Raw genomic sequence first — 25,040 nt, 5'->3', positions numbered from 1 at the left:
CTCTCAATCGAACTCCGATAGAAGGTGATTAACAAACTCTCAGTCAATTGTTGCTTTCTAAGAATCCTTAGAAAATACAACCGTTGTTGTGCCTTCCTGATTAACGCAGCGGTGTTTGCACTCCAAGTCAGGTCATTTGTTATGATAGTCCCAAGAAATTTACATTCAACCACCTGTTCCACACAAACTCCATCTATATACAGTGGCTGAATGTCTGCTCTTTTTTTCCTATAGTCCACTATGAATTCCTTGGTTTTTTGGATGTTAAATAAAAGATTGTTTTTTTTGCACCAGCGGGATAGCTGTAATACCTCGTCCCGATACGCAGACTCATCATCCCCAGAGATAAGTCCTACTAGTGTAGTATCGTCTGCAAATTTGATAATCCTATTACTGGGATGGTTATTGGTGCAATCCGATGAATAAATGGAGAACAGTAGTGGACTAAGGACACAGCCTTGTGGAGTGCCAGTGCTGAGTATCTTGTCAGTAGAGATGTAGTCATTCAGTTTAACCCTTTGTGGACGATTTGTTAAAAAATCCAAAATCCACAGACAGATAGAATCTGGAAAATCAAGATCTTTAAGTTTGTCTATTAATCTGTGGGGTATAATGGTGTTAAAAGCAGAGCTAAAGTCCGCGAACAGCATTCTTACATAATTCCCTTGTGTTTCCAAGTGGGATAAAGCCATATAAAGCACAGTATTGATCGCATCCTCGGTTGATCTATTTTCTTTATAAGCAAACTGAAGCCCATCAAAGGGATGAGGAAGGCAGGAGATAATATATTTCCGAACTAACTGCTCAAAGCACTTCATTAAGATTGAAGTTAGTGCCACCGGCCTGTAGTCATTCGGACTGTTTGTAGGCAACTTTTTAGGCAGTGGAACGATGACGGAAGCCTTGAGACAGACGGGAACTGCGCATAGTGTCAGGGATCTATTAAAAATTACAGTCCATATCCCGGCTAGCTGATCAGCACAGTCTTTTACCACCCGACCAGGAATTAAGTCGGGTCCAGCTGCTTTTCTGGAGTTAACCACTTTCATAGTTTGTCTCACATCCTGCTCATTCACAATGAAGGGGGGACTCTGCTGAGTAAATGATGGCAAATGAACAGTTTCAGTTTGATCGATTTCGAATCGAGCAAAAAAGTTGTTCAACTCCTCAGCCACCTCCACACCTCCGCCTGAGGAAACCTTTTTTGCTTTGTAGTTTGTTAGTTGTTGAACCCCCTGCCAAACTTGCCTCATGTTATTGCTGAGAAAGCAGTCTTCAGTTCTCCTCTTGTATTCGGCCTTAGCTTGCTTAATGCCTCTCCTCAAATTCGTTCTTGCTGCACTGTAGTCTAGATCATCCCCAGACTTAAAAGCCTTATTTCTAGCATACAACAGGCGTCTAACCTTCCCGGTCATCCAAGGTTTTTGATTGGGATAAACCCGGATACGTTTATCCACTGTGACCGTGTCAATACAGTGTGCCATATACCCTAACACTGCAGCTGTATGTTCTTCCAGATCAGGATGGTCAAAAATTTCCCAATTTGTTTGTTCAAAACAGTTGGATGATAGCTCCAGATACGGCACTTCTGGAGTGGGAGTTGTCCCATTCTATTTCACAGCGTGCCACTTGTGGGGGAGAAAACACTTGCCAAGGAATGGCGTTGCATCCCATAGTTGGCAGCATCAGTCATGATCAATGAGAGGAAGAGATCAAGATGTGGGCCTGTTTTTTGCTGGCTGCCATGTGTCAGCTACTATATTTGGCCTTGACTGTGCCATACATTCAGCTAAGAGAGATCATGGTTTACCAACAGTAATCGGTTTTCTTTTTAGCCCAGTGTGATTTTGAACCTAGGTTTGTTGTTATGTAGCACCAAGTCACCTCTGACTCATGGCAATCCTATAAATGAGTGACATCCAGAGTGTCCTGTCCTCAACTGCTCTGTTCTTATAAATTCAAGCCTGTGGGTTCTTTTAGGGAGTCAGTCCATCTCATATTTAGTCTTCCTCTTTTCCTTCTGCCTTCAACTTTTCCCAGCATTATGGTCTTTTTCCCATAGAACTTTGCCTTCTCATGATGTGCCCAAAATAGGACAGCCTCTGTTTCAACCTTTTTGTCTCCAGAAATAGTTCAAGCTTGATTTGCTCTAGGACCCGCATACTTGACTTTCTGACACTCCAAAGCCCTCCTCCAGCATTACATTTTAATCAGTTTTTCCCCTGTCAGCTTTCTTTACTGTCCAGCTTTCACACATGTAAGCCCTTCATTTTAACTACTGCATCATAGTTGTTTGAGCTGATGCATGGGACATTGGACATGTGTGGCCTTGGGCAACCTGCACAGTCCAAGGTCACCCACAGAAGAAGAGCATGATAAACTACTTCTGAGCATTCTCTGCCTGGGGAAACCCTGAAGGGTCGGAATTGACTTGATGGCACAGGATAATTTTGTTATTAAGATCACTTTATCCACAGAAGTGCCGTAAATAAATAAACTGATGCTGCTCACCATCTACTAGAAAACAGATCAAAGCTCTTCGGGGGGGGGGGGGTCGGGTCTGAAGTCTCCTTTTTCCCATATATCCCTGGATGAAATGTATGCATGATCCCAACTAACGCTCTGAAATTTGGTATTCAGGTTTCAAACATGCGAAATTGAGTGCGGATGATGATTTTGGGAGAAAGAGAGATACCTAAGGCTGGTCCACAGCTGTCCTGTTCACAATGTGGGAGGAGTGGAAGCATTTTCCCCCCCGCATTTCTCTGATTTATAAACTCCATCCAAATAAAAAAACAACACAGCCGGAGAATTCCAGAGTTAGGAGTTCTCTTAACATGCTGCTGCTTCTCCATAACATTGAGAAGGATTCAGAAGTACTGTTCTGCTTCCTCATTCTCTTTCGTATAGGGCTACAGCCCCCACTGACCTCACTTTCATGTGGCTGTTGATATGAAAGCTTCCAAGAGATTCCACGAAATGATTTTTGCTTTGTCCTTTATTCCTCAGAGGGTGTCTTAACTCTCCGTGCAAAACCTCCCCACCCAGATGAATTTATAGACTGTTTGCAGAAATTTAAACATGGTTTCAATCTTCTGGTAAGTCCCGTAAGCGAATTATTCCAAATTTGTCCCTTTACTTTTTTTTTATCATAGTTAGATATGTGGCTGTTTTCTTCTCTTTTCTTTAACCTGTTGTACAAACTGCCACTGAATTGCCTTGGGAGTGTAAGTTTCACCTGCCTTTTCCCAAATCCGCTAGCAAGTCACAACTAGTGTAGGCCCATTGAATCGGCAAGGATTTGGTGAGTCAACTCCTTATAAGTTCCATTGATTCAGTCAGCCTACTTTAGCTGTGGATCTCAGCCATTAGCTGCTTGCTCCAGACTGTACCGCTGTGCCCAGTTATGTTTGCTTAGGAGTTCAGCCATGGTCTTTCTGGCTGCTGCTGAAGCATTTAAAATGGCATGTGGGAAAATGAACCTTTTCAGCCAATGAGCAGAGCTTGGAGAAGTTACTTTTGTGGACAACACTTCTTAGCATCTCCCATAGTGGGAGATGGTGGACCTGCTACAAGGTCAGAAGACCAGCAGTCGTAAGATTGAATCCACGCAACGGAGTGAGCTCCCGTCGCTTGTCCCAGCTCCCGCCAACCTAGTGGTTTGAATGCATGCAAAATGCGAGTAGATAAATAGGGACCACCACGGTGGGAAAGTAACGATGTTCCACGTCTAGTCGTGCTGGCCACGTGACCACAGAAGATTGTCTTCGGACAGATGCTGGCTCTAAGGCTCAGAGACAGAGATGAGCACTGCTCCCTAGAGTAGGACACGACTGGACAAATTGTCAAGGGGGAACCTTTACCTTTACCTCCTAGCATCTCCCAGCCGATATGGGAACAGTGACCACGCTCACTGGGGAATTTAAGGAGCTGTAGCCTGAAATTTTATTTATTTCAAATACCTATACCCCACCTTTCTCCTTGAGAGGAACCAGCTTCCAACATGATGCTGGATTTCTCTCACCATTATGGTTTGAAAGACCACTTCATGCCATCATAATCACGCTTGATAGTAAGTGGCATAGCAGAGATGAAGTGGTCTTTCAAACCATGATGGTGAGAGAAATCCAGCATCAGCCAGGTTTGGATTCTGAGGTGAATTATTTATTTATTTTTATTTATTTATTTATTGTATTTATACCCCGCCTATCTATTCCTTTCGACCACTCTAGGCGGTTTACAACATAAGGATAACAAGTTCTAAAAAATTTACAACAATTAATTAATTAAATGATTCTATAAGATGGGAAAAATAAAAATAAATCAAATAAAGAGAAAAAAAAAGGAAAGAGGACAGGAATTAACTGGAAGGGAAGGCCTGCCTATACATCCATGTTTTTAGTTGGTTCTTAAAATTACAGCAAGAGCCACCTTGAAATCAGTGGCAGCAAACACGTTGAAGGAAAAAGAAGGGACTTATAAGTCAAAAGGCCTGATCCTAGGCACCTAAAAGGTGGCTTGGTGGATTGTTCATATTGAGCCAATGTGTGCTACTACTGTCATTAAATAAGAAGCTTTTCGATAAACTCAGCTTTCGGGGTTAGTGATCTCAACAGAGACCTTCCCCACTACCTGGGAAGATAACGAAGTATTGTTCTTCTGGTATTAGGTTTTCCCTAAACACACAACAGAACTTTGATTTCCTTCATTTTCTGCCTTTAAAAAAGCACCATTTCACTTTTTTCTTTGTGCCCTTGCAGGCTAAATTAAAGGCTCACATCCAGAATCCAAGTGCACCTGAACTGATTCATTTTCTCTTTACTCCCTTAAATATGGTAAGAGGAGTGCTTGGTGTTGAAATAAACTGTTATTTGGAGCGGCTCCATTTCTCCCTCTGTTCTTTTTAAAATCTAGTTAAGGTGCATATTGACAGTGAGGATAAATGGAAAACCCATACATTGAAGGCTGAAAACTCTGCTTACACTAAAAACCATTGTGTTGTTGAGGATACCTTGCTCCTTCAGTTCCGAGGCTCAGTTTGGCCAAGAATAGATTGCAGAAGTAATGGGGAGCACAGCATCACATATGTATCAGTGGGTTGTATCCAGGAGCAGTTTGGGGCGCATATGGCAGAAGGGGGAGGGAGGGGACAGGCAGCTTCCTTTGGGAAATCAGAAGTCTTTCCATGTGACATTGGTTTTACCCTATAGATGGATAGGTAGCCAAGCAGACAGATGTATGTACTTTTTAATTTTTATGTGTATTTGCTGTAGGTAGTACAAGCATCAGGCGGTCCAGAACTTCCTAGTACAGTCCTCAGTCCTCTCCTAACTAAAGATACCATAGATTTTTTGCGCTACACTGTCACCAGTGAGGAAAGACAGCTATGGATGTCTCTAGGTGACACGTGGACCAAAGCCAGGTAAAATATTTTTATCTCTTGCCTGTTTTTTAAATAGATTTCAATTTTATGTAGTTTGAATGTTTCATTGAAATGTTGTCCCATCCAATATGAGTGTGCTGGCAAAAATGAAGGAGGATTTAGATGCTTCGTCTGGATTATTAATTAATGCCCTGCATTTGTTAACATGAAACTGAGGCTTCAGTACGTTGGCCATCTCATGAGAAGCAAAGGCTCCCTGGAAAAGACCCGGATGTTGGGAAAGTGTGAAGGCAGGAGGAGAAGGGGACGACAGAGGACGAGATGGTTGGACAGTGTCATCGAAGCGACCAACATGAATTTGACCCAACTCCGGGAGGCAGTGGAAAACAGGAGGGCCTGGCGTGCTCTGGTCCATGGGGTCACAAAGAGTCTGACACGACTTAATGACTAAACAACAACATTTGTCAACATAATCCAAGGATTTTAGAACCCTTTGGTAGTTAAAGACTCATTTTAATTACCAAAGTAGACCCTGGGTGTCAGGAAATTTTATGACCTATTAGGCAACGAAATACTTCAACATGGGGTTCTGTGGGACACCCCGTTCTCCCAGGAGGTGCTTGATCCAAGCCATAGAAGAATTTGGAGTACATGAAAGCTAATCTCTCATTTGTTATGAACTTTTAAAAAGTTTCCAAGATTCATTTGTGAGCCTGGCTGAGGAAAATGGCGCACAAGGTCTCTGGGACGACAGAGAAACGTTGCTAGAAAAGCTGTACTTTTGGAGAAAAGCCTTGAAGGCGAAAATGGAAGCAGCACGATGAATAATTGCCTGCTCTCTTACCGGTCCTTTTTCCGACGAGTCAGGATTATTAAAAACTTGTCAATGACTAGTCTTTCCTCGAGGGGGAAAAATATTTTTTTCACATAATTTTAAAGAGAATTACAACAAGGGCTTTGACAAATTGAACAGCAGCCAAGAGACCTAATATAATACATGAATGTTTTTGGTGGAGGGTGTGGTTTCTTATATAGGCCGTGTTTCTTTTTCTGTGGAGTTATTGATGAGATGATAAAATCCTATCACCTGGGGTGACGTGTTTCAGAGGGGAAGGGATTTTCAGTGCGGGAAGGGATTTGATTCAAGCAGGAAACTTGGAATGTAAGAATCCTAATTGTCTGTCTTCCCCAGCTCTGTCCTGCTTCAGAACTGCATTTCTGCAATGCCACTTACTACCAAGCATGATTATGATTTAAAAATATCCAGTCCTTTTCCCATCTGCCCAAGCATACGAGGAAGCAAAGACGTACTTCTGTCCAATTAATTCTGGATCCTCCCAAGACAGGTTTTATGGTATTTTCCACCTTGATTCATTTCAGACAGTATCCATAAATAAGAAAGTGCAAAAGAAAAGAAACAAGAACAACTCGTTTGGGGACTCGTATCTTTTGAAGAGGCAGTATTTCAAACCACGGCTGATGCTTTTTATGTGCATGATACAGACACCTCTAGTCATGGGGAAAAACATATTTCTAGTACAGCAACATTAGCAGCAGGAGCTGGTGGACCTCTGTGGAATATTTTCACTGTTTCCAAAAGTATCTGTCTAGTTACACATTGATATCATCTCTGTCTCATGAGTTAACTAGTGTATAATGGATTATATTTCAGAAATAATGTACCAGGCAGGGTCAGAGTTAGTTTATTGATAAAATAATTAACCATGGCAGAAATGTTAAAGTTAGCCATCTCCGGTCCTATAATTGGGACAGAGGCAGCAGGGAAATCAAATCAATTCCATCAGTAAGTAACAACTAGAGTAGGCCTATTGAATCAATGGAACTTACATATGTGTTGTTCACTTACTAAATCTTCACTGATTCGTTGGGTTTATTTTGGTGCAACCTATTCTTGGATTTCAGCCACTTTGTAGTTTCTTGCCAGCTTTAATTTTAAGGGGCGTTATTACAGGCATTAATTGTGTTACAGTGCAAGCAAAGTAATGTTCAGAGTGTCACAGCAGAATCTTTAGTATATAAGGAGGGGAAAATGTCTGATGTTCAAACTGGATTTCGATGTAGGTAGGTAGGTAGGTAGGTAGGTAGGTAGGTAGGTAGGTAGGTAGGTAGGTAGGTAGGTAGGTAGGTAGGTAGATTAGATTAGATAGATAGATAGATAGATAGATAGATAGATAGATAGATAGATAGATAGATAGATAGATAGATAGATAGATAGATAGATAGATAGATAGATAGATAGATAGATAGATAGATAGATAGATAGATAGATAGATAGATAGATAGATAGATAGATAGATAGATAGATAGATAGATAGCCTTTGTGTGAAGTGCCAATTGAAACTGGCTGTGCAGATTCTGAATTGGTGCTACACACAAGGCAAAGAAAATATAATTTTATCTAAATGATTCAGCACATCAGTAATGGTCTAGCAGAGGCCAAAAATAATAATTTTACTTCCCCTGTTCCTCCACGTTTGCCTGGTGAAAATCCCAAAATAGCTTGTTTATTAAGCCACTTCATGATACTGGAAATTGACAGTGGAGGGAACCAGACTAAATAGGGTTGCTTGATGTCAGTATGCCATTTGGATGTGAGGATCAAACCAAATGGTGTATTGCTCCTTCTTCTGACCTCAGGCAACCCTGTTTAGACCACACCATTTGACCTTGAAGAAGCTTTATTGAGGCTGTAACGTCAAGTCAATTGAAGATTGACTTGACAACAAACAACAACAATGGAGGCGTTCTGGCAGGAGATTTCCAAGTTTAATGTTAGCAATCTTGAGGTGGCGTTTTTCCCTCCTAAGAAGTAGCTGAAAATAATGAAAAACATTATGATCTGTGCACCAAGTTAATAGAGCAAGTCGTTATTTTTTTTCCAGCATTGGAATGAATAATGACAGTGGGCTATTTCTCAAACACTGTAATGAGTAGTGTCTTCACTATGTAAGAAGGTCATACCTTCTTCCAGACTCGGGCATCTCTTTCAAGGAAAACAGGAGTGATGGGTGGAACGAATAGTCTGCTCAGGCTGATCTCCTGGTGGTTTCCATGTTGGCAAAAATATCCACTCTTACCATGTGTTCTTGGCTTCCTCCTCATTGCAGAGCGGAGTGGCCCAAAGAACATTTCATCCCGCCCTATGTGCCCCGGTTCCGAAATGGTTGGGAGCCTCCTTTGCTGAGCTTCATGGGGGTCCCCAAGGAACAAGAGCTCAACCAGTTAGCAGAGTCGGTGGCCAACGTAGCGGAACAGCAGCGGAAGCAGGAGATGAAGCGGTTGTCTACTGAGGTAGGGCAGGCGGTGCTGTGTATTTTACATGCAATGGGCAGGAGGGTTTGCATGTGTCTATCACAATGGTTCCCAACCTTGTTGGGATGTTTTTTAGACTATGACTCTCAGAAATCCTGGCCAGCACAGCCAGTGGTGAAGCCTTCTGGGAGTTTTAGTGGAAGAACATCTGAAGACTCAAGGTTGGGCATCAGTGATCTATCAGGTTGATTGCAAAATGACCTTGCAACAGAATCCATAAAGCACTGGGGGGCTGCTTTCTGACGCTGATTGAAAAACAATACAGTAGCCCTTATTTGCCAGCAGCCACCACTGCGTGCATGTGTATGTGTGTGTAGATATTGATATATACCATTGCACGTATGGGTTGCCACATTCATTTCAAAGCAAATCTGCCTGTGAGCAAAAAGTGGGGTGCTTTCTGTAGACAATGCCTTTCTTGTTGAGAAGAAGAACGTTCAGTAAGAACGAGGAGGCTACTGTGGACAATGTTGGAGATGGAACCCAAGCAACATACCCTCTAATCTTCAGCCCCGCTGGGTGGGGCTCTGCCATTCTCACATGCAAGTTCTCCCTTGTGTGCATGCATGACTCCACTGCCTCCCACAGGTGTGGGATTCCATTGCAATTGGAATCAAAGTGGCTGCTAGTCTTAGAGGGAACTTTGAATCCAAACGTGAGCCACCAGGGTGAAAAATAGCATGGTCTCTTCTTCTTTGGCTAATCACCCCCAGTTTGGGAAAGAAACACAAGGTCAAAAACACACAGGCACACACAACTTTTGTGTTAATGATTTCACAAGCAGATTAAAGACACATTTTTATTCAGAGCATGAGCGAGCCATTGGATCCATCACCCTCAACCAAGAGCTTGTTTTCTTTATAACAACACCACACCTAGACTTTTTAAATCTGTGATCTTTCCATTTTTAGCAGGGCTGGAAACCATTTGAATGTCTTAGATATTTTAGAGTCCATCTCCCAGAAACCCAAGCCACTGTGGACAATAGTATTAACGGGAATAGCAGGCTAAGATTTTCTAGAAGATACAGTTTTTCCCAACGATATCATCAACAATTTGTTTTCTTTAGAGCTAAAATATTTCTAAGCTGGCTGAATAGGTCGGTAAATTAGATACCTGGCTGTGGAGCCAGAGTCTGGGAGTTCAGTTCTCCACTGTGTCTCCCAGGAGAAAAGCCAACCCGTGTGGCCTTGGGCAAGCTGCACAGTCCCAGGATGCCCCTAGAAGAAGGGAATGGTCTAGAAAACCCTGAAAGAGGTTACCATAAATCAGCGTTGACTTGAAGGCACAAAATTAATTAATTAATTAATTAGAATATTTCTGTGTTTCTATTTTTAACTTAAATCAGTGGCAGTTGGAGTTTCCCTGATTCACCCAGTTCTGCCCATCCAAAATTTCTTCCAGTGGACGTGAAGTCTTCAGAAGCATCTGTCACTGTGGTTGATGGGTGTCTTTAGCTGGTATACTTTATACTGGATACCTTGCAGTTGTGGAGAGGTATATATTGGAACCACAAAATGCAGCATTCATGCCAGAATCAAAGAACATGAGAGACACTGCAGATTAAAACAACCAGAAAAATCAGCATTAGCTGAACATGCCCTAAAACAAGCTGGACATGAAATTCTATTTCAAAATACTGAAGTACTGGACAACACCAGCAATCATTATGTTAGACTGCACAGGGAAGCCATTGAAATCCATAAACATCAGCATAGCTTCAACAAAAAAGAGGAAAGTCTGAAACTGAACAAGGCCTGGCTTCCATCACTGGAAAATACAGCGTGCAGAAGGTCAACAAACTCTACCCAGCCACAAGGACTAGGGATCATTGCACAAAAGAGACCAGCTAAAGACACCCATCAACCACAGTGACAGATAATCTCTCCCACTTATCATAACAATACATCCACAACAAAAACACACTGATCACCCTACCTCCTGAAAAGGACAAAAGCTGTTCCCACAGCTATAAATACTCAACTATCCAACAAACAGCAATAGAGCATGGACATAGTTCCTACTCCAGTCCTTTGAAGATGCCAGGCACAGACACTGGCGAAACGTCGGGAAGAACAACCTTCAGAACACAGCCAAAGAGCCCCAAAAAACCACAACAACCATCAGATCCTGGCCATGAAAGCCTTCGAGAATACATCTTCAGAAACACTTCTTCTTTAACCTGCAAAAATGCTGTGTCAGTCACTGTAAAAGCGAGCATGTCAAGGTGCCTAGAGGGAATGTAGGGTAATCTAAGGATCGTATTATTTATTTAAGAATAGCGTTCAATATATGTGGGTAAAAGTTTCCAAACTTAGAAATACCTGTTTCTGCTCAGGTCCTGTGTTCCAGTGGTTAGCAATTTGTAGTCTCTAAAACATGCACAGATATTTGGGTTTGGGGCCGTTTCTCTTGGTCACCACCAATTAGCAAGAGTATATTTTAATTACTTAACTGACTTTGTAATTTGCAAGACTGTTAACAGTAGCATGAACGTATCTTTCTGTTTCCTGTCCTGTAAGACAAAACTGCTTTTCTTTTTCCAGTCATGCACAAGTAAATGTGTTGACTTAATATGCATACATTTTAAAAATATGGGTAAACATGCATTGCTTAAGGGGAAGAGGAGCAAAAATGTGTGTACTGGAAAAAGATGTCTCAAAATATGGGCATTTTTTTTATGTTGAGTGAAAGTCTCGCAGCCCAATATGAGATGAGGATAGAACATGGTGGAATTCTAGGGAAAGGAAAGGATTTAAAAAAAATCCTGATTCCTGACAATGAAATTGTGGACACGGCATTGTGACCTGTTACTCGGATTGGAAAAGAGTGAAAACATCAATACAAAACCTTTCTTTTTCTAAGCAGAGTCTCATAAGCCTAGTGCTCCGACAGCATGAAAGCATCGGTGCACTGTAGCTCACCCTACCCGCAAGTTCACCTCTTTCCTACAGGGCTTCCTTTTTTAATATAGAAAAATGCACCCCAGTGTGAATTAACAGCATACTTGCGGCTGCCATGGTGACGGTGCCTAACCCAGGGAAGTAAGCTTTGATCTGGCATCTAGGAAAGTGCATCATAAATTCTGATTCCTGAAAATTATTCAGAGTTGAAGCTATGGTGACATCCACTGTGGCATTGTGGGGTGTGTGTATTTTTTATCCCTTTTCCTCTTAAATGGGTTTCCTGCTTGGGCATAATTACTGTAATGAAATACAGGGTGGAGTTGCTTATTTCCATTGCTGTTTTTAACAGGGTTTTATGTGCTTTTGCAGAGATCATACCCATGTCTGCTTTCATGTCCATAGTTGTACAAGCTAGATGGCACTTTTGTGGATCTAGGCTGCACCAACCAATCACAAATGCATTCTGCGGCATCTGAGATCAGATCTCACAGCAGCCAGTACTTGTATCCTGGTTCCAGAAAGGCTCGTGTCTCAGTGTTGGAACATGTGCTTAGTACAGAGGTGGTCCGAAGGTCCAATAGCATCTTTCGCCATTAAGAAGATCATGTCATGTAGCTGCCTACGGCTCTTGAGCAGTGATGGACAACTCTTCAGAACGAAGGGGCCTCCATTAAGTTCTCCCTCCTCCAAGATCCATTGGCACCTCAAATGTTCCTTCTGCCAGCTCTTGAGATCTCGGTGGTGTACATATAAAAATAACACAATCACACACCACATAAAACAAACAATAATGGAGGAAAACAGACAAGGCATTAAGCCCATGAGCAAATTCAGAAGAGGCTGCCATGAAAGGCCTCTCGAAAGAGATGAGTCTTCAGCAGCCTCTTGAAATTTGAGAGGCAGGCAGCCAGGCATAGCTCCATCCAGAGATGAATTCTAGAGAGAGTTGGTGCCACCATTGAGAAGATCAGCTATCAGATCTTGTATCAGTGTAACTGTTTTGGTGGCGATCATCCCTCCAGTATTTCCTGTGACCAAATTGCGGCATTTTTAAAATCTAAAGTGGAGGCCATCCGCCGGGACCTTGATCAGTAGATCGAGCTGAGATGTCCAGGGCATCGTCTTGCCCGGTGAGGTTAACTTGCTTTCAACTTGTGGCGTCCAATGAGGTGAACAGGGTGCTTGCCCGCTGTCATGCCACCACTTCCTCTTTAGACCCTTGTCCGGCCTGGCTTATCAAAGCAGCCAAGCCAATAACAACACAATGGGCCACCACAATAATTAATGGGTCTCTTCTGGAGGGCATGGTTCCACTTGCCCTCAACGAGGCACTCATTAGGCCCATTGGAAAGAAACCTAATTTGGCGGCGGATGAAATTGGGAATTATAGACCCGTCGCCAATGTTTCTTTCTTGAGTAAAGTGGTCAAGAGGGTGATGGCCGATCAACCCCAGCCCTCGTGGAGGAAACTGTTGCCATTGATCCATCCAGTTGGGCTTCAGGCCACACCATGTTAACGAAACAGCATTAGTTGCCCTGCAGGATGACCTTTTGAGGGAGGCCAACAGGGGCAATGTGTCCTTGTTGGTCCTCTTCAGTATCTCAGCAGCCTTTGATACTGTCGACTACGGGGGTGTCTCTCCAAGTTGGGAATCGGTGGCCTCACTTTGAAGTGGCTCCATTCCTTCTTGGAGGACTGTCCCCAGAGAGTGCAGCTTGGCAAGATGACTTCTACCCCATGGATCCTCAATTGTGGGGTTCTGCAGGGGTCAATCATCTTGCCAATGCTATTTAATATCTATATAAGGCTGCTGGGTGAGGTCATCCAGAGTTATGGGGCCTGGTGTCATCAATACGCTGATGACACCAAGCTCTACCTCTCCTTTTTTCCAACTGCAGTGGATGCTGTTCCGACCCTTGAACGCTGCTTGGGGACCATTCTGGAGTGGACGAGGGCAAATGGACTGAGGTTGAATCCGGACAAGACAGAAAACTTGCACGTGGGTGGCCCTGGTGTCAGTGGGTTGGGAAACTCCCTCTCCTTTGGGGGAGTGACTTTTCCCACAAAGAGTGAGGTTGGCAGCTTGGGCATCTGCCTGGACCCAGATCTCACCATGGAAACCCAGGTGGCATCTGTGGTCTGGGCAGCCCATGTCCACCTTCAGAGGATTGCCCGGCTGTGTCCCTGTCTAGATGTGGGGCACTCACAACCCTGTTTCATGCCCTCGTAAACTTAAGAATAGACTACTGCAGTACTCTCTGTGTGGGGCTACCCTTCCAGCTGGTCCAAAATTCAGTGGCCAGATTAATAACTAGGGTGAAGAAATTCCAGCATATCTCCCCCACTCTGACCATCCTTCATTGGCTACCAGTTCATTTCCGCATCGACTTGAAGGTTATTATGGCAACATTCAAAGCCCTCAGTTAGGACCTCGGCACCTATCAGAATGCCTGCTCCCATCCAGATCCATCCGTAATACCCATCCCTCACAGGCAGGGCAGTTGAGGATCTTGGCCCCAAAGGAGGCCTGGAGGGAAAGGTCAAGAAATCGGGCCTTCTCAGAGCGCCCCCCCCCCGCTGCCTATGTAACAACCTGCCTATTGAGATCCGCCTGGCACCCTCGCTGGATGGGTTCAAAAGAGCATTGAAGACCTGGCTCTTCCGCCAGGCTTTCCCGGAGCATTAAGATCTTGGCCTCCCTTTTACCATCCTTTTTGCCATCCTCTCCATCACTCCTGTTTTCCACCTTCATCACCATCTGTTTTAATTTACTCTATTTGTTATGTGTTATGTATTAATTTATTTTTTATTGTGTTTCGATATTCTTGCTTATACTGTCATTAGCCTCCCTGGTTGCCAGATGGTGCGGGGTACAAATTCAATAAATAAATAAGTAAATGAGGACATTGGGTCTTTCAACATGGCCTTGAGGGACACGCATGCTCCACAAATCACCTCCTGTCCACACCACCCTAGAGAGGCACTGGTAGACAGTATAGGCAATTCTGGGTTTGGTGGCCCAATGATTGGTTGTATTTGCTATAAGACAACTTCTCCTGTCTGCCCTTCTGCAACTTTGTGGGAAGGATGTGGCCAAGAACAAAGCCATAGGGTGGAAGTAATGCCTTACCTGCCCAGCCATTCTGACAGGCATCACTTCCTGGCAAGAAATTTGGATGGATGCTGTGACCTGTTGTTGCTTTTGTTACCTGTTATGTTTGCTCATGGCGCTGCCAGGAAGGACTGACATACCACCTGGTCCTGCTGGGTCAGATATTGCTTCCTCTGTTCTGTGACTGTGCAAACATGGTTTACAATACTTTGTTGCACCTAAATTGAGCTTTAGAATTTTAGCTCATCCATGAAATCATCCTCTCTCTGCATTGTCATGAATGGCTGTTTCTGCAAAGTACCTTAATAAATGGTCATGTTCTCTGCCCTCTTTCTGTTTCCATCTAGACTCTGGTCATATACGTACCACAGGGCCAACAGGAGTAGAAGAAGCCACAGGAAATTATGAAGGAATCATAGCACAGTATTCTGTATGAAAAGAGGCCTACAATCCTGGATCAAATAGTATATTAAGGGGAATGTTTATTATCCAGATTAGAAATGAAACGTGGGAAAATTGTCATGGAGTTGATGGTTATAATGTGATGAGCTAGCAAACATCCCAACACATAGAACGATCAAACCTCAACAATGACTGGCTCACATTTTCTGGCATATCATGGGTTGGCAGGAATATATGTCGCAGAGCGTCTGCAAAACACTTCTAGGTTTTCATGATCGTCTGTATTGAAAAATGGTTGTATGGTTCAGGCTAAAACTGTGGTACTGGTGGTCATCCAATACAGTGATGCCTCGCAAGACGAATGCCTCACGCAACGAAAAACTCGCAAGATGAAAGTGTTTTGTGATTATTATTTTTTTGGTGACTCGCAAGATGAAGTTTTCTGTGGCCGTGCTTCGCAAGACAAAATTTTCACAATACGACGCGACTCACGGAATGAATGAATTTCGTCTTGCGAGGCATCACTGTATTTAGAGAACCTCTCAGTTACATATAGTGAAAATTTTTTTTTCAGAAATTTGTTGTGACTAAGAATAAACTTCTCTTGTTTCTTTTGTTCCAGCATTCCAGTATCTCAGATTATCCTCCGTCTGAAGGGTATGCATTCAGTAAAACAGCTTACAAAAGAGGGCCTCTGCCGGACCAGGGGGCAGCTGTAGCAGCCTTTAAGCAAAGTGTTAGCCGACATGTAGATAGGTAACCTTTCATTGGACGTCATGCGTACAGCTGTGGAGAACTGTTGCAGCCAACTGCTTTTAGGGTGGAGGTGCCTTTCTCTTTGCGCTCTTCTTTCTCTTTATTGGTTCTAGAAGTACAAAACCCTCTCTGTGTTGGAGCTAATATATACAATCTCTTTTTTTTCTAAATGCCTCAGACAAGTTCTCTTTAAACGCACTGCTGTCAATGAGCGCATCCCAAAAGAGATAGAGAATTGAATCATAAACTCTGAATTGGAGGCTGGAACCACGCATCACTTACCAGTTCCCTTGTTTATGGCCAAGGTCAACAGTGGGATTTTCAAGCTGGGCTTAACTATTACTAGCATCAAAAGTGATACAGAAGAGATATTCTCCCTGGGATCTTGTTATAAGGAACTGTTTCTGCCCTACGGAGCAAAGTGAGAAGGAGCTAATACTCTGGATTTTTAAGGTGTTAGTATGAATGAGTCATACTGGAAGAAGTAAGCGACAATTTGCTTCCCCACCTCACCCCCTGCTTCTCTATGTTAGGGTTGATGTGCAGGTTTCCGAAAACGAACAGGCACATGGATCTCTGATTGCTTGTACTATCCACAGTGTGATTTGATTGGTTACTTAGCTTAATCTACCTGTTCATCTGCCCCATATTAAATGCATATGTTTTGATGGAACAAACCTCTTAGAAATAGGGCTGTCAAGTGGTTGCTTCCCCTCTTTCTAATGAAGTGAATTACTTAACTCCCTCTTCAAATCACTGTGCTCTTAAGGCTGGCTGACTTTGAAATTTATGGCAAATTCTGCTCATCCTTATATTTCTTCGTTTAGGAAAGCAAGCATACACCATAGTCATGCTTGCTTCTCCTTGAGTCACTGCGAAGTAGCTTATTAGGGGAGCTCTGCTGATTACAGGAAGCAGAAGAAGGAGGTGCATGAGTGCGCTCATTCATTTTGTGCTGTATGATGTGGTATCTTGATTTTAGGTGACACCATAGCTGTCAAATCAAATGTTCCTCCAAGCATTCTGTCTGTTCCGACGCCCCTTTCCCTTTCTATCCTTTTCTCTCTCTCTCCCCCCCCCCCGACTTTTGCATCTCAGAGTTAATCTGCCTTCTTTTAATCCCAGCTGCTAGAGAATCTTACCTGTATAACACAAAACTAAAGACCAGCTTAAAGTGGCAGGCATACACAAAGTCTAGCTTTTGAATTACAACTTCCAAAATCCTCCCAGTTATCCTGGCCAGTAACTGACTGGATAGCTCAGTGGTTTAGGAGCCAGAAGTTGAGAGTTTGATTCTGGGCAAGCTACACTGTCCCAGAGTACCCGTAGATGAAGGGAATAATAAATGACTACTGAGTATTCTCGACCTGGAATACCTGAAAAGGACTGCATTAAGTCAGAACTGAGTTGGCAGCACACAGTTATCTATTATTATTATTATGGCTAGTGGTTGTACTGCTAGGGGATTCTAGGAATTCTAATCCAAAGAACTAATTTTCCAAACTCTGCCCTGTCTTTCGCCCATGCGTACACTGACTATAAGAGCTCAGCTTCACCTTAACAAGACCAGCAAGCACCTACAGGGTGTGAATCCTGAAGAACCCTAACTAGATATAAGACATAAGACATAAGAAATTTATTTGTCATTGCACTCACAAGTGGGTACAACGAAATGAGGTGCTCTTCCCCAAGGTAAAACTGGACAACACCACTACAAAAAAAGTTAAAAATATACACAACACTCACCATACAAATATAGATACCCCGTTTATATAGATATCACATGCCGTCATGCCACAGCATGACGTCATGCCCAACACGCAACAGGGGTGCATAACATTACCTGTCAGTCTTTTATCCAAATGGTTTTGGGATCAAGAGGAAGGAATACAGAACATAATGATTGGGGATGTGGGGAGGGAATACCTTTTACACTGGGTCACATCCATACCTGGTTATATTGGCCATTGCAACGGAGTCTAAACACTAAGTATTCTGGATAACTGAGGTCCAGACTAAGAGCATTGTGTAGTGTCCTTCTGCTCCTCTCTTCAAGTAAGTTGTGACAGTTCTCCACAGCTAGCCAAGAAGTAGGTAGCTACTGGAGCACCCGCAAGGAGTGTTCAGAATCAGTAGATTATAATGGATGAATGCCAAGAACATCCATTCAACTTTCTGTGAAGTCATGTTAACATCATACGGTGTTTCGTTGCTGCTGCATTTTGTTTTCCATCGAGTCTTGTTTTCCAAAATCCTCCCTTTTCATTGTCTTATCATTTATTCATGAATATCATCTGGAACGTTTTAGATGTTCAACCCTGCCTGTTCGTGTAGTCTCTGAACGGATGGCATTTAGGACCATTAACGTGAATTGCCGCGCAAAGAATAATGCTTTAAAACGAAGGGATGTTCTGAGACAAAACACAAACAGTTATTTGCATACAACATTTGGTGGGTGGGAGGTGGGGAGAGAAGAAGCCCAAAAATGATGGGATTTGCTCATCTGTTTACATTTCTCCCACCGCAGGCTGTAAAAAAGTGTGTGTCTGTTGAATGTGCATGTGCACGCACTCTGAGTATTTGCAACTGCTTCAGCGGCTACAAGTGCTGCTTCCTGTTGCCAGCTTTTTGCCGTTGTGAGGGATGACTGATTGCCTTCATGGCTGTAAATCCTGGGCAAATCACAGTCCCTAATTATATTTGCTGGCAGGCAGGACCTGCTTCTTCCGTCTCCTCGGTAAAAGTTGGAGCTGGGTAACATTTGGTCCATTTGCTTTGCAGGAACTATGAAGCGCATAAAACCCCTCCCAAGAAATATGCCAAAACCAAGTACGATTTTGTGGGAAGGAACCAGAGTGAACTTTCCGTGATGAAGGATGACATTTTGGAAGTAATTTCAGTTCTTGTTTTTTTATTCACGCACTCCTCCCCAGGCGTTTTCTGTGATGCCTGGCGCACTTGTATCATCGTCTTTATCAAAAGCGTTTGGTAGAAATTCTTGTTAAATATGACTAGTTTAGTTGCATGTTGCTTCTAGAAATGTTCGAAGAAAATAGTAAAATTTGCTTGCTTGCTTGGTACATCTATATCCTGTCTTTACTGAGCATAAGCTTGAGTATGTGGTTTTCCCACCTTAGAATCTTAGAACTGCAGGGAGATCATCTAGTCCAGCCCCTGTCAAGGAGGCACAGTGGGGAATCGAACTCACAACCTCTGGCTCTGCAGTCGGATACATAAACCACTGAGCTATCCAGCAGTTTGCCTTCCCACCTTTTTTTCCTCATGACAACTTGTGAGGTAGGTCAAGGTGAAAAAAAAAAATTTATTTGCCCAATATTCATCCAATGAGCTGCCTGAACGCAGGTCTCTCAAATCCTACTCTAGCATTCTAACCATGATGCCAAACTGGCTGAAATGGGAAGATAGGAATCTGCTTCGGACAAGTTGATCATTATCCCAGTGTTGTTTTCTCTGACTGGCAGAAGCTTTTCAGGCTGGGATCTTTTTCCATCATTTGCTGCCGAATCCTCTTAACAGGAGTTTCTGGGACCTGAACATTTGCCTTCTGTATGCAGATGATGCTTTACTAAAACTGGGAGGATTGTAGGCCACCAATTTGGTTTTTTTCCCTTTTAGATTTGTGGTCAAACAATGGATAGTTCAGTGGTTTAAGTATCTGGCTACAGAGTCAGAAGTGAGGAGTTCGATTCCCCATTGTGCACCCTTGACAAGGCTGGACTCAATGATTAACGGTTCTAGGATTTATTTATTTATTTGCCTAGGAATCCTAAATATAAATACATAAAAGCAGAGTTTGAAAACATCATGTCTTTGAACTATAGTTCTCAGACAGCAGCCCAGTACGGCTATGGAGATTCTGGGAGACTGTGTTCAAACAAGTGAGTTCTAAGCCAGGGTTAAACTCTCTCTCTCTCTCTCAATTCTTATCAGGTTCATTGTATAAAATCTTGATATCTTATTGTCACCCAGGTAACTTAGAATTAGTTATCAAATATTAGAAGTGTGCAAATTTGTGATTTGGGACTTAAACTCCCAGAATTCCTGAGACAGCCATGCTGCCTGTTGAATTCTAGGAGTTGTAGTTTGTCTCACTTCAAACTCAACATCATAACTTCTGGAATACTTCCCTAATACTGTCCAATCCACAGGGAACCTTCCGTGTCAACATAGATTTTTTTATAAAAAAATATCCAGAGTTTTAAAACATTAATCAACAGATAATATTTTAGTCAGCAGCAGAAGAGTTAAAATCCCAAGTACGGAAAGGCAAAAGTCTGCTGCTATATACCACTCAATAGCGCTACAACATTCTTTGGGTAGTTTACAATTTAAGTATGCAGGCTACACCCCCCCCCCAGCTCATTATCTGACCTTGGAAGGATGAGTCAACCTTGAGCTGGCTACATGAGCCCGCTGGGATCGAACTCAGGTTGTGAGCAGGGGTTTGACTGCAGTGCTGCAATATAACCACTGCGACGCAAGGCTCCTAAAGGCATATAACGTGCATTTGCAAGCACTTCTTCAGGACCTTGCAATGAGCAAAGATCTGCGTGATGCCCAGGTGTGATGGGGAGGTGGCTGGTAGGGCTTGCATATCCATCCCACATCTCTCTCTCTCCATTATTACAGGGCTGTGCATTTTCATGTTTAACACTTGCACAGGACTTAAGTCTTATCCAGAATATCTGTATTGGTACAATGGTGATGTTTGCCATTGCCATAAAGTCCCAGGTATAATCCTTGATACCTCCCTGGTTTATACAGTATCAGGGTAACAGGCACAATCTCTATCTGGAGAGCTTTAAAAGCAGCTGTACTGTACTCAATGGGCAAACCATCTGGCCTGATTTGATGCATCTACTTTGGTGCTCATTAGTAAAGTGATCAGCTGTGTATGTTCGAGTGACCTCAAGAGCAGGAGTTTATCAACATTTTCCGTATGATACCATTTGCTTTTGTTCCAGATTCTTGACGACAGAAAACAGTGGTGGAAGGTCCAGAATGCAAGTGGAGTCACCGGGTTTGTGCCAAACAATATATTGGAGCCTCTCAGAACTCAGGAAGCAGGCTGCGCAGAGCTGCCTTACACGCACACTATACAGGTACCCCCATTGCTATAGCTGGAAAAGAAGTTTGTGGGCCTTAATGTTTCAGTCTGGAGTTGCCTGTTTCATACCTCCTGAGAGTTAGTGCAGAATGGAAGGCAGCTTGCCTTGAAAAGCAGCACATTTCTGAGTGTTGCACTGGGGTAAATTCAGTAGAGACCCCCGTATCCAGAGGGGATAGGTTCCAAGCCCCCTGTGGATGCTGAAAACCACGGATAATAGTGAATGCTATACATAGCATGGTAAAAGAAAAGAAAAATCCAGAAAAAATAATTTTCATAATGTACTCACCAGAACTAGCCACTAGAGGCAGCCAGAGACCATGCTATGTATTCTTCAACTATAACAAGGTCTCTTTCTCCCTCTAGTGGCTAGTTCTGGTGAGTACATTATGAAAATATATATTTCTAGGTTTTTTTCTTTTAATGTTTTCAAACAGTGGATAAGTGAAACCGCAGATACTAATTCTGTGGATACAGAGGTCCTACTCTACACACAAGTGGTGCCTTCATATCAGAAATCTGCATATATGTTTGGAAAACCTGTGCTAACATGATTCAAACACAACAAAAATACATACAAACTGTGTAGATTAAAAAGTGCATCTTTTGGAAAACCACATATAAATCTCTGTGCCATCAGGCAGTGAGAGGGAGAGCTTCACAACTGGATGAGGATACAGAACAAACTGCAGGACACTGAGAAACCTTACAGGAACGAGAGTGAGAGTTTCATGTTCTTGATGAAAGGAATCAAGCCCGAGAATTTGTTTTAATCTTCGTATTAAGTTGTGTTTTGTTAGCATGTGGGTTGGAAGTAAATTGTTACATATGATTTCTTTCTTTAGTCCCAAAAGCAGAACCAAGTTACCGTATTTTTCCGTGTATAAGACACCCCCATGTATTCTGAGTAGGTTACATTGCAAATACAAAGTAGATTAATGTCTCTTTTTTTTTACATGCTGAATCACTTTCTTGTCATCATAACACAGAACAGACTCTGTCCCTTTTAACTTTAGGAGATTTTGTCTTTATCACCTTCTGCTTGATTGATGCCACTGCCATTGTGAGGAGTCTTAATTTCTCCTTGGTCATTTATTTTAAATTCAAATGCTTGTCCTTTGTTGATAGCTGTTGATGCCAAAAAAGGAATTTGAATTATTTAAGGTACAGCGTTCCTCCCTGCATTCTTTTCCCTCATTCTCTTTGGAAGTGTGAATCTTAATGTCTCTTGTAATCTGCATGTGGATGGATTAGTTTCTAGTGTGGAATTCTTTGACTGCATGAAAGCTCTCTCTTGCCAATGTGTGTAGCCCTCCTCCGCTATCCAATTTCTCTTGTTAAGATCTTGTTATAGGGTTTGGAGCAAATGAAATATTCAACCAAATTGACACTCTCCAACAACATAAAGCAGATATGCTTACACTCACCCATACCCTCCAACAGAACTTCAGTGTGCAAAAACATGCATGATTACTATATCACTTCGGGAACATTGTTGTAAGCTGCCTTAGGTCCTTTTAACGAGAAAATTGGGGTAAAAATATTTTAAATAAACAAATAATAAATAACATGTGAGTGTTCAGCTGTTGTTCAAATACAATGGCATTTAGAGAAACACATACTCATCACATATGATGCAGAGATAAGAGGTGATTGGTGTGGATCAGCTTTGTATTGGAGGACTAAACTGCTCATTGTAGAGGATCAGGAGCTCCATGCAAACAATTTATTATTTTTGATTTATGGAATTTATATATTGCCGGATTAGTGAATTCACACTACTCTGATGCACAAACAAGCAAAACCCCACAAGCGCCACCCACTTCATTCCCGTAATAACATAATGAAAATGGCGCTATAAATGACTCAAGGGCGGTCGGTTATCTACAGAAAACCTAACATTAAAATTAACATGATTTGTGGGTATGATGTTCTTACAGCCGGCTTTGTACAATTCTGTCTTAATTTCTTGAATATTGGGAGGGACGGAGCCTGGCTCACCTCCGCTGGCAGTTTGCTCCACCAGCTGGGGGCGGTTACCGAGTGGAGGAAATCCTGTGAAGGTCTATGAATGGACTGGCTGAGGAGGAAGGGAGCGCTGATCTCCTTCCTCTGTTCATAGCATAGAAAACTGAACACCCTCTTGGGGAACAGAAGGAAGCCATGGGAGGTTGTGGTGATCTTGGACTGGGGGTGGGATCTGGATATATTTTTCTTTAACCACCAGACCCAGGAAGCTCTCTCCACTCTCATGAGCAACTCAGCAACTTGGGGCAGAAAAAACATAGTTCCATTCGGAACAGAAAAAAAGTATACCCAGGAGACATGTAAATAGACAATGTGAACATGGGACTGAGTGTCCTTAAGCAGTGATCTGTGAACCAGAGGAATTGCAGAGTTGTTTTTATCTAGAGAGGGGCATGAATTGCCGGTTTGGCAATTTGTGCCAGTTCAGCCAATGACTGCACAGCTCATCCACAGTTTGGTTCCCCGTCCCTTCCAATGGACCCCAGTCGGAGGCAACGCTTGAGCTTCCCTGCCCTATCTCCTCTAGGCACTGCCTCCAAGTGGGTGTCCACCAGAGGGAATTGGGGGGCGGGACCCAAACCACAGATCAGCTGTGCAGTTATTGGCTGAACTGGCATGAACCGCCAAACCTATGTTCATGCCCATCTCAAGTTTGTAGACTAGAACGAACAGCAAGACCTTCTTTTCCATCTTTGGTTTGCACTGTGTGAAGCATGTGTTTGGAGTAGTACTTGCTGAATTTGGTGGCTTCTTTCTTTCATAGGGTGTCTCAAAACTATCTAATCCTAGTCTCAGAATTAGGAAGTGTTTCAGACAGAGATGTTTGCACTGGGTAGATAAGTGATGAGGAACATACATTACGTCTTGCAGAGATTTTAAGAATGGCTTCATGGTGGACCCTTTCTACTCATTGATACTGAATAGTCAGGAGATCTCCATGTAGGTCTTCCTGCTTGTTATAACGTTGGCCCAGTTAACTTTTCTGAGTCAAAGCAGGCTTAGCCAGCTTTCACAGCCTGTTCTGAAGCAGTTCTTCATTCCGATCTCCTAAAATCAGTGGATCGTTTTGAAAGTGTTTTAGGAACCAATGGGGAAAATACATTTTAATAAGATAGGTTCCAGGAGATACCCCTCTCCCTCAAGCACCAGAAAAGGATTAAGAAATGCTGAGATGGTTCCAAATCTAACACATTAAACAGAGCGGGATCTGGCAAGAACTTAGCTGCAAGATCACAGAGGAGCCCGACATATGCCACTAGAAGGTGCACACAAAGCTAAAAAGGCAACGTGCAAAAATATTCTTAGAGGAGAGCAGAGTCTTTACATCTTTCCTTCCCAGCTGCCCCATCTGTCTTCTCCACAGTAGAAGAACCAAGCTAGAACAGAGAAAGCTCCATCCTGCAAGGGACCCATCAGGATGAGAGCTTAATTCTTTTTCCTGTCCTCAGGAGCACAAGAGGATCCGTGTTAAAGCAGGTGCCAACATCACAGTGGTATCTTGCGCAATAGCGATTTATTTGCTCCAGTTCTCATCCTTGCATGAGTTATTAGGAAACGAAGGGATGGGTGTCAAATAATAGAAGAGAGTCCCCACTGCTTAAAACGGAATAAATACATTCTTATGCTGAAATACAGAGGTAGGACTTTGCATTCCCTGTTGATCAGTTTTTTAAACAGGAAAGTCGTGCAGATCTGATTCATTGTAGTTGTGAAGGTGCTTATTAGTCATGTAGGATGCTTTTATGACTATGTGTTTGTATAACTGGCAAGTAGGGTTAAGAGCAAATACCTCTGCTTTGTAGCTCGTTATGTCCTTCGTTCACACCACGTGTGGCTGAAATTAAGAGTCACCAAGACACCAACTAAAGAGGCCCTTCCACAGTGGAACAGAGTGGGTCAATTAACACTCTGACCATTCTAGACGTTTCCCATTCAGCTTGCCTGTTGGTCTAACTGGTGCTGGAGGTGGAGGAGTTTTGACCCAGAAAAGA

At 42.8% G+C, this 25,040-nt stretch overlaps 1 protein-coding gene across 4 annotated transcripts in view; it reads left to right on the top strand.

The window, feature by feature from the left end:
* The window catches only part of EPS8 (EGFR pathway substrate 8, signaling adaptor), a 167,052-nt gene that overhangs the window by 128,040 nt on the left and 13,972 nt on the right, over window positions 1-25,040 (top strand). For 3 of the 4 annotated variants that reach the window (XM_072999774.2, XM_072999776.2, XM_072999775.2), the window contains exons 11-17: window positions 3,010-3,098; window positions 4,761-4,835; window positions 5,274-5,422; window positions 8,512-8,695; window positions 15,760-15,893; window positions 18,675-18,783; window positions 20,879-21,016. In XM_072999774.2, the coding sequence (XP_072855875.2) occupies window positions 3,010-3,098; window positions 4,761-4,835; window positions 5,274-5,422; window positions 8,512-8,695; window positions 15,760-15,893; window positions 18,675-18,783; window positions 20,879-21,016 (878 nt within the window). The remainder of the gene's footprint in view (window positions 1-3,009; window positions 3,099-4,760; window positions 4,836-5,273; window positions 5,423-8,511; window positions 8,696-15,759; window positions 15,894-18,674; window positions 18,784-20,878; window positions 21,017-25,040) is intronic. The other variant, XM_072999777.2, reaches the window with a different exon arrangement.

Source organism: Pogona vitticeps, chromosome 5 (genome assembly GCF_051106095.1).
Source record: "Pogona vitticeps strain Pit_001003342236 chromosome 5, PviZW2.1, whole genome shotgun sequence".
Taxonomy (NCBI): domain Eukaryota; kingdom Metazoa; phylum Chordata; class Lepidosauria; order Squamata; family Agamidae; genus Pogona; species Pogona vitticeps.
This window is presented reverse-complemented; position numbering and strand designations above follow the sequence as displayed.